General features: G+C 43.8%; 1 protein-coding gene across 3 annotated transcripts in view; it reads left to right on the top strand.

Annotated features, from left to right (window-relative positions):
- Positions 1-12,666, top strand: part of LOC139420893 (cramped chromatin regulator homolog 1) — a 51,850-nt gene that overhangs the window by 406 nt on the left and 38,778 nt on the right. The window contains exons 2-4 of one of the 3 annotated variants that reach the window (XM_071171295.1): positions 650-765; positions 2,456-2,826; positions 5,055-5,260. In XM_071171295.1, the coding sequence (XP_071027396.1) occupies positions 2,457-2,826; positions 5,055-5,260 (576 nt within the window). In that variant the 5' untranslated portion in view covers positions 650-765; position 2,456. Of the gene's footprint in view, positions 1-649; positions 766-1,924; positions 2,084-2,455; positions 2,827-5,054; positions 5,261-12,666 lie in introns of those variants that run through there. The other 2 variants (XM_071171294.1, XM_071171296.1) reach the window with 2 other exon arrangements.

The following is a 12,666-nucleotide window of genomic DNA, read 5'->3' on the forward strand; positions in this document are numbered from 1 at the left end:
ATCTATCTATCTAGACTAGATTATATTTATATGGCCCATTTCTATACCCAACCTTGCAGATGAAGGGGTTCGATTAATCTCACCCGGGTGCCCGGGTAAAATAACTGACTTTACAGTCTTGCACTGTTGTGGATCAATCAATCAAAACATAGCTGGCAAAATAAGAGTTTATTTAAAAAGATTCCGTCAAAAAACACCTAAAACGATTAAAATATGTACAATATTTAGAGCTTTCTGCCTTGGCGACCTCACGGCTCCAATGGCAACCATGGATTCTGGCAACCTTGGGTGTTCCAATGCGAAAGTGATTGCTTTTGATAAAAACGTTTAATCTGTCTTCCCTATGAAAACTAGCGAGAAAATGCAAACTTTTATTTTAAGATTTTTTGACGATGCACCTTGTTGTCAAAATGACCGAATGGCGCAGATTACTGTTCGATTTGAGAAGGGCACTCCTCCCTGCTTTCGCCCGATGACGTCACATGTTTTGGCCCGGTTTAACCCGGGCGAATGTAAAATAACTCCCTGCTCACTCAACAACGTATGTAGATTGTGATATCCAATTGGTTCATTTGCATCATGCTTCTCATCAACAATTTGAGCTCTTGGATGTCAATCATATGTCTTTCTCCCGCAACTGACCAATCAGGAGGTTTGTTTTCGAGTTGAAGTGGGCGTGCTTGTGCAAGAGAGGGACTGTCAATCGGAGTTAGTTTAGCTTGCAACGTTTTCTTATGAAGACGTGAACACTAAAGTCAAGAAAAGGTAATGTATGAATTGCTTAAATTCTATATCTCACAAAAACTGAATTCAATACTGTGCATAATGTCGTGTGAATTTGTGCTTGAGACTATTTGTTTGCTAGTAAGTAACGTTAGTTGGCTGGGTTTTGGCCGCACATCGCTAGCAAACGTGGCCAAAAAAACTTAGCTATCTAATGTTAGCTAGTAGCTAGCACCCGTGCAGCTGCTTTTTGGAGTGTGTAACCCGCTCCTCCTAAAATGTACCTATCGAAATGACACGGGTTACAAAAGGAAAGATAACAGCTGATTCTGTCTACTGATTTATCATATGAGGAGGTGAGGATAGCAACCACAAAATAAAGCAATCAATCAATCAATTAGCTACTGCTATACTTCTGCAGGAAAATTTTAGTTTGATAAGTTTGCTCACTATTAGGTTGGACAATCATGATTAGAGAACACATCTGACAGTAATACGACATTATTGTTTGTGTCTTGTTTCCCTTAATGTGAATGTATTTCAAATAATTAAGGGTGCTTATTCTTGTATATGTGAGACGTGCCAGTTGTTTTAAAGGTGTAGGCACAGTAGTAATGTTCCTGCCCTCAAAATATTTGGAGATGGGTGAATCATAAAAAGGATGAAACACCTGTGTCCGTGCGTGTCATTATGTTAGAAGTAATATGTTACTTGCAAATTATAGAGACGTTAAATGCAGTGTTCGATCTATATGTATATGGTATGACATTATTGTAGTTGAACACTCATAATATTCTATTGATTCGAATGCTTGTGGTTAGTTTCTCCAAGTGTACTTTATTTAATATGATGTATAAGGTATCTGTTGTTGCTTTCTGAAGCTGAGTTAATATCAGAAACAACTTTTTGATGCAGTTAACATAATGTCGTCGAACATCTTAATGATAACTATTCTGGTGATGATGACGTAGTGATAAGCAAAGTTGAGACTGCGAGCGTTCTCTGCTCTTTTGTGGCTGTAATAAAAACTAAAACCAGCTAGCTTATTATTCAGATTACTTTTAGCGTTTAAAGTGTGTTATATAGTTACATTTTTGGTCAAATATTTCAGCCTATACCGATAATATTCACTTTGTTTAAGGCAATAAATTGAGTAATATTGTGGTACTCCGATAGTGAACAGTTGAGCTGCGCAGAGAGTTCAATTCAGTCGAAGCTTGAGCGAGGAGAAGACAGTCGCGGCTAGACCCTGTTCGTGCTTTGAATATGCCCAATTTTATATACTGTTGCATACCAAAACCGTCGGTTCGATGGTGAAAAGAAAGAAGACATCATCTGCTGTCGAAGAGCATGAAAATAGGTAACCTTGTCTGATAAAGAAGCACTTTAAATAGAGGTCGAATGTATCGAAAGGTTTTACGTTGTCGTTTCAGCGGGCGCTAAACTCAGGGGCGCTCGTATTTGAATGTCGGATAAAAATAAAACCATGTAAACTGTTAGAAGTTTAAGATAACTAACAAAAACACACGAGCAATGTATATTCATATTTTGGCTTTCAAAATGTAAATGAAAACACAGACCCAATTTTCGTGTTTCGATGGGACGGTGAGAGGGGATTTGAAACAAACAGCGGCGGCCATGTTGAGAGAAAGAGAACGTCGTCTTTTTTAAGTTGATTTACGTTGTGATGTCTTTTAAATTTCAATCATGTGTGTTGATTGTGTTTTGCCAGGATGACAGTTGGGCTGAGAGACGGCATCGGTGTCGATGGCCCGAATAATTCGGGCAGAAAGCTTGAAGGTTGTGACGAGGAGGAGAGCGGAGATCAGGGGAGCGAGGAGCGTAGTACAAAGAGAGACGAAGTGGAAATTCTTAATCCTTCAACTACGGGCTGCTCCAGTTCAGCACCGGTTATTACCACCTCCGTATCGAACCCATCTGGACCTTGCTCGAGCCGACAGCCCCCGTCCTCGACAACACCCACCCCACCGAATCACGACCAGCATCATTTTTTGAGATCCAGCGTTCGACCGCCGAGCAAACGAATCCGGAAGGATTCCATCGCCCCAACTATCAATGGTCACAGCGGGGCAAAATCGAAAGGTATGGCGTGAAAGTGTTTGTGCTTGGGGGTCACATGTTTGTCTGTGTTACAGGAGTACCCCATCCCTCTTCTCCCCGTTGGTAGTGGACTTAGCTACTTTTGCTAATCCATTGATGATGGTTGAATATGGTCAGTGTTTAGAATGCAGGATATTGCGTTTATGCTGGCACTATCTAAACAAAACGGAGACATTAATTGTTTCTAGGCAGGAGCCTGGAAACCATCATTAACTGCATTCAAGTTGCGAGGCCATCCCATATTATTGCTTATGAGAGGGAGCTCATATAGGATAACTCTTTGAGTTGTCAGCGTTAATTAATATTTTATTAAATGCTAATTTTGTGTTATTGGAATAGTACTCAACTCAGTACTAATTATGACTCAACATATTATTTTTAGAAGCAGTGCTCACTCTGTTGAGGATTGGGTTGTCTGTCCCCCCTGACCTGCACATTGTGAGGTGAAGGCCAGTGTTGCTCCAAGCCAGCCTTGAGTGTTGTTTTTGGAACTTCGCTCCACTCCTCGTTGCAGGCCTGGCAAATGGAACAGACTTGTTTTCCTGCTGCATCACTTTGCCAGCACTTCAGCCACAAGAGGGGAGGGTCTCTGTGGTGTGTTTTTGAAGGACAATGATGTTGTATGTGACACACTGGCCTCAGTCTGACTGTTTGTGCTAAAACAGATATTCTAAGTTTTTTAAAAAGCTATTGGTCTCATTTTATTTGTCACATGCGCCGAATACAACAGGTCTTTGAGTGAAATGCTTACTAGTCCTTAACCAACAATGCTTTAAGAATTTTTAAGATGTATTATTTTTTATTAAGGGTTAAGTAAAAAAAATTAAAAATAAATTAAAGTCACAAATATTTAAACAGCAGCAATAAAATAACAAGCGAGGCTATGTACATGGGGTACTGGTACAGAGTCTATGTGATGGGGCACCGGGTAATTGAGGTAACATGTACATGTTGGTAGTGTTAGTAACTATGCATAGATAATAAACATTGGAGCAGCAGCGTAAAAGAGGGGTCTGGGTAGCCCTTTGATTAGCTGTTCAGTAGTCTTATGGTTTGGGGGTAGAAGCTGTTAAGAAGCCTTTAGAACGTATAATTGGCACTCGGGTACCGCTTGCCGTGTGGTAGTAGAGCGAACAATCTATGACTAGGGTGGCTGGAGTCTTTGGCAATTTTTAGGGCCTTCCTCTGACATGGCACACTGCCTGGTATAGAGGTCCTAGATTGCAGGATGCTTGGCCCCAGTGATGTACTGGGCCGTACGCACTACCCTCTGTAGTGCCTTGCGGTCAGAGGCAGAGCAGTTGCCATACCAGGCGGTGATGCTCTCGATGGTGCAGCTGTATAAATCCTTTTGAGGATCTGATGACCCATGCCAAATCTTTTCAGTCTCCTGAGGGTAGTAGGCTTTGTCGTGTCCTCTTCATGACTCTTGGTGTGTTTTGGACCATGATAGTTTGTTGATGTGGACACCAAGGAACTTGAAGCGTTCAACCTGTTCCACTACAGCCCTGTCGATGAGAATGGGGGCGTGCTCAGTCCTCCTTTTCCTGCAGTCCACAATCATCTCCTTTCTCTTGATCACATTGAGGGAGAGGTTGTTGTCCTTGCACCACACGGCCAGGTCTCTGACCTCCTCCCTATAGGCTGTCTCATCGTTGTCAGTGATCAGGCCTACCACTGTTGTGTCATCGGCAAACTTAATGATGGTGTTGGAATCATACCTGGCCATGCAGTCATGAGTGAACAGAGAGTACAGGAGGGGACTGAGCACACATAAACTGTCACAAACCATCTCAGGGAAGCTTGTCTTGCATACTCGTCATTCTCACCAGGGTCTAGACATGAGTTTGGCGTCGTAACTGACTTCAGTGGGCAAATGCTCCCATTCGATTGCCACTGGCACGCTGGAGAAGTGTGCTCTAAATGGATAAATTCCTGTTTCAACTACCTGGCAGATGGCAGACAGTGTGGATGGTGTCATGTGGGTGAGCGGTTTGCTGAGTGCTCCATGGTGGGGTTATGATATGGGCAGGAATAAGCTACAGACAACGAACACAATTGTATTTTATTGAAGGCATTGTTGGTTAAGGGCTTGTAAGTCAGCATTTCACGGTAAGGTCAACATCTGTTGTATTCGGCGCATGTGATTGGTTGCATTTGTATTTATGTTAATTGTACTTTTCCTCACCTTCCTTCCCTTTTTCACACAGGGTCAGAGAATGGTCCCTCTCACCAAGTGTCAGCTGGTCACTCCGGCTCCACGTCAGGCTCTATGGGGCCCTCGGGTAAGGCGGCCCCTAGAGGCCAAGGACCCGGGGTCAAGGAGGAGCCGGTGGGCAGCCAAAAGAGACCCCGGAGACAGTGGGAGTCCTGGAGTGCAGAGGACAAGAACAGCTTCTTCGAAGGGCTCTACGAGGTAAGTCAACTTTGAGTAGTATGAAATATAAATAAACTCAGCAAAAAAGAAATGTCACTTTTCAGGACCCTGTCTTAAATGGATAATTCGAAAAATCCAAGTAACTTTGCAGATCTTCATTGTAAAGGTTTTAAACACCCTTTCCCTTGCTTGTTCATTGAACCATAAACAGTTAATGAACATGCGTCTTTGGAACGGTCGTTAAGACACTAACAGCTTAGACGGTAGGCTTTTAAGGTCACAGTTATGAAATCTTAGGACACTAAAGAGGCCTTTCTACTGACTCTGAAAAACACCAAAAGAAAGATGCCCAGGGTCCCTGCTCATCTGCATGAACGTGCCCAATGAGGCATGAGGACTGCAGATGTGGCCAGGGCAATAAATTGCAATGTCCGTACTGTGAGACACCTAAGAGAGCGCTACAGGGAGACAGGACGGACAGCTGATCGTCCTCGCAGTAGCAGACCACATGTAACAACACCTACACAGGATCGGTACATCCAAACATCACACCTGCGGGACAGGTACAGGATGGCAACAACAACTGCCCGAGTTACACCAGGAATGCACAATCCCTCCATCAGTGCTCAGACTGTCCGCAATAGGCTGAGAGAGGCTGGACTGAGGGCTTGTAGGCCTGTTGTAAGGCAGGTCCTCACCAAACATCACCGGCAACAACGTCGCCTATGGGCACAAACCCATTGTCGCTGGACCAGACAGGACTGGCAAGAAGTGCTCTTCACTGACGAGTCGTGGTTTTGTCTCATCAGGGGTGATAGTCGGATTCGCATTTATCGTCGAAGGAATTGGCGTTACACCGAGGCCTATACTCTGGAGCTGGATCGAGGTGGAGGGTCTGTCATGGCCTGGGGCAGTGTGTCACAGCATCATGGGACTGAGCTTGTTGTCATTGCAGTCAATCTCAATGCTGTGCGTTACAGGGAAGACATCCTCCTCTCTCATGTGGAACCCTTCCTGCAGGCTCATCCTGACATGACCCTCCAGCATGACAATGCCACCAGCCATACTGCTTGTTCTGTGCATGATTTCCTGCAAGACAGGAATGTCAGTGTCCTGCCATGGCCAGGGAAGAGCCCGGATCTCGTCTGGGAGCCCGGATCACGTCTGGGACCTGTTGGCTCGGCGGGTAAAGCTACTTGCAGGCGCCTTGGTGGAAGAGTGGGGTAACATCTCACAGCAGGAACTGGGAAATCTGGCGCAGTCCATGAGGAGGGGATGCATTGCAGTACTTAATGCAGGTGGTAGCCACACCAGATACTGACTGTTACTATTGATTTTGACCCCCCCTTTGTTCAGGGACACACTCAATTTGTCTTAGTCACATGTCTGTGGAACTTGTTCAGTTTGTCTCAGTTGTTGAATCTTGTTATGTTCATACAAATATTTACACGTTAAGTTTGCTGAAAATTAACGCTGTTGACAGTGAGAGGACGTATCTTTTTTTTTGCTGAGTTTATATCAACCTTATTACTTTGGTGTGTGTGGGGCAATTGGATCACAGAGTAATTCATCACTAAGACTACTACACTACTATGTACTCTCCTACTAGAAAACCACAGTATATGCAAACTGAAGTACTTACTCATAAGGAATTAGAACATTTTAGGCTATCACTTGGGGAGAGAAATCTGATGGTGCCTGTTAGTTTAAGTAAAGACGTTTGTTAAAACCTGTTACAGTCTAAGCTGTGGGGGTTCTGCTAGCATATATGGAATTGTTTTAAGAAGGTCATACCAATGATCATTTTGCTATTTGATTTTGAATTAAAACACCTTTTAAGTATTAAAATAATTTTATACATTTTATTTGGCCTTACTGCCCATTCAAACGCATTGAATAACAGATTCACAACATGGAACAACAGTCCCCAAAAATTATCTAAGTGATGTTTGCTCTGAAGTATCTGACATATTCTGAGAGATGCATGAAAGGTCAGGAAACCGATATTTTTGCGTGTGTGTATATATATATATATATATATATACACTGCTCAAAAAAAATAAAGGGAACACTTAAACAACACAATGTAACTCCAAGTCAATCACACTTCTGTGAAATCAAACTGTCCACTTAGGAAGCAACACTGATTGACAATAAATTTTATATGCTGTTGTGCAAATGGAATAGACAACAGGTGGAAATTATAGGCAGTATAACCACTCCCCAGTAAAGGAGTGGTTCTGCAGGTGGGGACCACAGACCACTTCTCAGTTCCTATGCTTCCTGGCTGATGTTTTGGTCACTTTTGAATGCTGGCGGTGCTTTCACTCTAGTGGTAGCATGAGACGGAGTCTGCAACCCACACAGGTGGCTCAGGTAGTGCAGCTCATCCAGGATGGCACATCAATGCGAGCTGTGGCAAGAAGGTTTGCTGTGTCTGTCAGCGTAGTGTTCAGAGCATGGAGGCGCTACCAGGAGACAGGCCAGTACATCAGGAGATGTGGAGGAGGCCGTAGGTGGGCAACAACCCAGCAGCAGGACCGCTACCTTTGCCTTTGTGCAAGGAGGAGCACTGCCAGAGCCCTGCAAAATGACCTCCAGCAGGCCACAAATGTGCACATGTCTGCTCAAACGGTCAGAAACAGACTCCATGAGGGTGGTATGAGGGCCCGACGTCCACAACACCGTGCAGGACGTTTGGCATTTGCCAGAGAACACCAAGATTGGCAAATTCGCCACTGGCGCCCTGTGCTCTTCACAGATGAAAGCAGGTTCACACTGAGCACATGTGACAGTCTGGAGACTATGTTGAGAACGTTCTGCTGCCTGCAACATCCTCCAGCATGACCGGTTTGCCAGTGGGTCAGTCATGGTGTGGGGTGGCATTTCTTTGGGGGGCCGCACAGCCCTCTGTGCTCGCCAGAGGTAGCCTGACTGCCATTAGGTACCGAGATGAGATCCTCAGACCTCTTGTGAGACCATATGCTGGTGCGATTGGCCCTGGGTTCCTCCTAATGCAAGACAATACTAGACCTCATGTGGCTGGAGTGTGTCAGAAGTTCCTGCAAGAGGAAGTCATTGATGCTATGGACTGGCCCGCCCGTTCCCCAGACCTGAATCCAATTGAGCACATCTGGGACATCATGTCTCACTCCATCTACCAACGCCACGTTGCACCACAGACTGTCCAGGAGTTGGCAGATGCTTTAGTCCAGGTCTGGGAGGAGATCCCTCGGGAGACCATCCGCCACCTCATCAGGAGCATGCCCAGGTGTTGTAGGGAGGTCATACAGGCACGTGGAGGCCACACACTACTGAGCCTCATTTTGACTTGTTTTAAGGACATTACATCAAAGTTGGATCAGCCTGTAGTGTGGTTTTCCACTTGAATTTTGAGTGTGACTCCAAATTTGATTGCCATTGATCATTTTTGTGTGATTTTTGCTGTCAGCACATTCAACTATGTAAATAAAAAAGTATTTAATACAAATATTTCATTCATTCAGATCTAGGATGTGTTATTTTAGTGTTCCCTTTATTTTTTTTGGGCAGTGTATATTTAACCCATTACTTTTGCCACTTCACTTTGGGCTCGGTGTTCCGCTAGCGGGACAACTTCCAGTGAAACTGGATGGCGTGCAATCCGAATAAATAATCGTAAAAATTATGGATAGTAAACATTTTTTTTAATATATATATTACACACACACACAGTGCCTTGCGAAAGTATTCGGCCCCCTTGAACTTTGCGACCTTTTGCCACATTTCAGGCTTCAAACATAAAGATATAAAACTGTATTTTTGTGAGGAATCAACAACAAGTGGGACACAATCATGAAGTGGAACGACATTTATTGGATATTTCAAACTTTTTTAACAAATCAAAAACTGAAAAATTGGGCGTGCAAAATTATTCAGCCCCTTTACTTTCAGTGCAGCAAACTCTCTCCAGAAGTTCAGTGAGGATCTCTGAATGATCCAATGTTGACCTAAATGACTAATGATGATAAATACAATCCACCTGTGTGTAATCAAGTCTCCGTATAAATGCACCTGCACTGTGATAGTCTCAGAGGTCCGTCAAAAGCGCAGAGAGCATCATGAAGAACAAGGAACACACCAGGCAGGTCCGAGATACTGTTGTGAAGAAGTTTAAAGCCGGATTTGGATACAAAAAGATTTCCCAAGCTTTAAACATCCCAAGGAGCACTGTGCAAGCGATAATATTGAAATGGAAGGAGTATCAGACCACTGCAAATCTACCAAGACCTGGCCGTCCCTCTAAACTTTCAGCTCATACAAGGAGAAGACTGATCAGAGATGCAGCCAAGAGGCCCATGATCACTCTGGATGAACTGCAGAGATCTACAGCTGAGGTGGGAGACTCTGTCCATAGGACAACAATCAGTTGTATTTTGCACAAATCTGGCCTTTATGGAAGAGTGGCAAGAAGAAAGCCATTTCTTAAAGATATCCATAAAAAGTGTTGTTTAAAGTTTGCCACAAGCCACCTGGGAGACACACCAAACATGTGGAAGAAGGTGCTCTGGTCAGGTGAAACAAAAATTGAACTTTTTGGCAACAATGCAAACCGTTATGTTTGGCATAAAAGCAACACAGCTCATCACTCTGAACACACCATCCCCACTGTCAAACATGGTGGTGGCAGCATCATGGTTTGGGCCTGCTTTTCTTCAGCAGGGACAGGGAAGATGGTTAAAATTGATGGGAAGATGGATGGAGCCAAATACAGGACCATTCTGGAAGAGAACCTGATGGAGTCTGCAAAAGACCTGAGACTGGGACGGAGATTTGTCTTCCAACAAGACAATGATCCAAAACATAAAGCAAAATCTACAATGGAATGGTTCAAAAATAAACATATCCAGGTGTTAGAATGGCCAAGTCAAAGTCCAGACCTGAATCCAATCGAGAATCTGTGGAAAGAACTGAAAACTGCTGTTCACAAATGCTCTCCATCCAACCTCAATGAGCTCGAGCTGTTTTGCAAGGAGGAATGGGAAAAAAATTCAGTCTCTCGATGTGCAAAACTGATAGAGACATACCCCAAGCGACTTACAGCTGTAATCGCAGCAAAAGGTGGCGCTACAAAGTATTAACTTAAGGGGGCTGAATAATTTTGCACGCCCAATTTTTCAGTTTTTGATTTGTTAAAAAAGTTTGAAATATCCAATAAATGTCGTTCCACTTCATGATTGTGTCCCACTTGTTGTTGATTCTTCACAAAAAAATACAGTTTTATATATTTATGTTTGAAGCCTGAAATGTGGCAAAAGGTCGCAAAGTTCAAGGGGGCCGAATACTTTCGCAAGGCACTGTATCTATTTCCACAGTAAAACAGGTCCTATGTCGATGTAACCTGAAAGGTCGCTCTTCAAGGAAGAAGCCACTGCTCCAAAACCACCATTAAAGAGCCAGACTACGGTTTGCAACTGCACATGGGAACAGAGATCGTACTCTTTGGAGAAATGTCCTCTGGTCTGATGAAACAAAACTAGAAATGTTTGGCCATAATGACCATTGTTATGTTTCGAGGAAAAAGGGGGAGGCTTGCAAGCAGAACACCATCCCAACTGTGAAGCACGGGGGTGGCAGCATCATGTTGTGGGGGTGCTTTGCTGCAGGAGGTACTGGTGCACTTCACAAAATAGGTGGCATCATGAGGGAGGAAAATTGTGTGGATATATTGAAGCAACATCTAAAGACATCAGTCAGGAAGTTAATGCTTGGTTGCAAATGGGTCTTCCAAAAGGAGAAGGACCCCAAACATACTTCCAAAGTTGTGGCAAAATGGCTTAAGGACAACAAAGTCCAGGTATTGGAGTGGCCATCACAAAGCCCTGACCCATAGAAAATCTGTGGGCAAAACTGAAAAAGCGTGTGGGAGCAAGGAGGCCTACAAACCTGACTCAGTTACACCAGCTCTGTCAGGAGGAATGTGTCTAAATTCATCCGGCTTATTGTGGGAAACATTTGACCCAAGTTAAACAAGTTAAACAATTTAAAGGCAATACTAACAAATTCTTATTGAATGTATGTAAACTTCTGACCCACTTTGAATGTGATGTATGAAATAAAAGCTGAAATAAATAATTATATTATTCTGACATTTCTCATTCTAAAAATAAAGTGGTGATGCTGACTGACCTAAGACAGGGAATTTTTACGAGGATTAAATGTCAGGAATTGTGCAACTGAGTTTAAATGTACTTGGCTTCGGTGTATGTAAACTTCCAACTTTAACTGTAGATGTTCTTGTGTCCATCATCCAGGCATTGACCCCACCCCACTTGCAAATGCTCTGTCCGGTGAGTCATGTCAGTGGTTCTTACCTGAAGCCAACCTGTTCAATACAGAGGTCATGAAACCTGATGATGGTGAAACAGAGCTCACCCAAATCATCAAAACGATAGTTATGGCCTCAATGAGAAATATGATGGCCTCGTTGGTCGACCCTCGGTTTTAAACACATTACCTCCAAGAGGAGAAGGTGGGCCACATAAAAGCAAGAGCTGTCTCTGATGGTCAATTAAGGACATGAAATCCCAAGCCCAGCACAGGGAGATGTTGCTGCTCCTTCACCACAACTGCCAGCTAAAAAGAGAAAGTCACTGGGCAGTTTTTTTCAAAAAGTCATGCTCCACCACCACAGGTCTTACTGAAATCCAGCTGGTAGAAAAGGAACTCAGCTGCTACTTTCTCTTGATGCTGACCTTGAAACCAATCCACTGGACTGGTGGAAGATCCACCCCCCCAAAACTTTCCCCAAGTCAGCCACCTGGCAATGCGCTACCTGTGAATTCCTGCGACCAGCTCCCCCTCAGAGCGTGTTTTTAGCACAGGTGGCAACATGGTGACCTGCCATAGGGTAGCTTTAAAGCCAGAGACCGTAGACAGACTTGTCTGTCTTGCTTCTAACTTTGTAAGACAACTACCCCAACTTCAACTGTGATGTGCCATTAGTCTAACAGTGCAAGTCTGTGTATTATAACTATTTGTTTTTACATTTCCTGTTCTACTTCTGTCATGGCCTACCTCTTCCAAGATGGCGTAGCAGTGGGATGTTTTGATTGTCTTGTCCTTGTATCTATTGTATCTATTTTTAAAGAAAGAAAAGATCTCATTTTTACATCTACGGACTGAACATACACTCCTGCAACCTGCCTCACCCAATGTGGTATGGATCTGCAATTTTTTTTATACTTAAGAACCATAACCCCCGTCAGAAGCTAGCCAGCTAACTAGCTAGTAGTCAGTTAGCCACTCCTAACGGTCATCACCGCTAACTCTGACATTTTCCAGCTTCAGCCCGATCAACTCCTGCACAGCGCGATATCAACCCAGAGAATTTCGGACTGCTTTTCTCCACAGTATCTCCGGATTCCTACCGCAAGCTCTGAACCTTTACTCTGGATCGTCTGTTA

The sequence above is a fragment of the Oncorhynchus clarkii genome, chromosome 12 (genome assembly GCF_045791955.1).
Source record: "Oncorhynchus clarkii lewisi isolate Uvic-CL-2024 chromosome 12, UVic_Ocla_1.0, whole genome shotgun sequence".
NCBI lineage: Eukaryota > Metazoa > Chordata > Actinopteri > Salmoniformes > Salmonidae > Oncorhynchus > Oncorhynchus clarkii.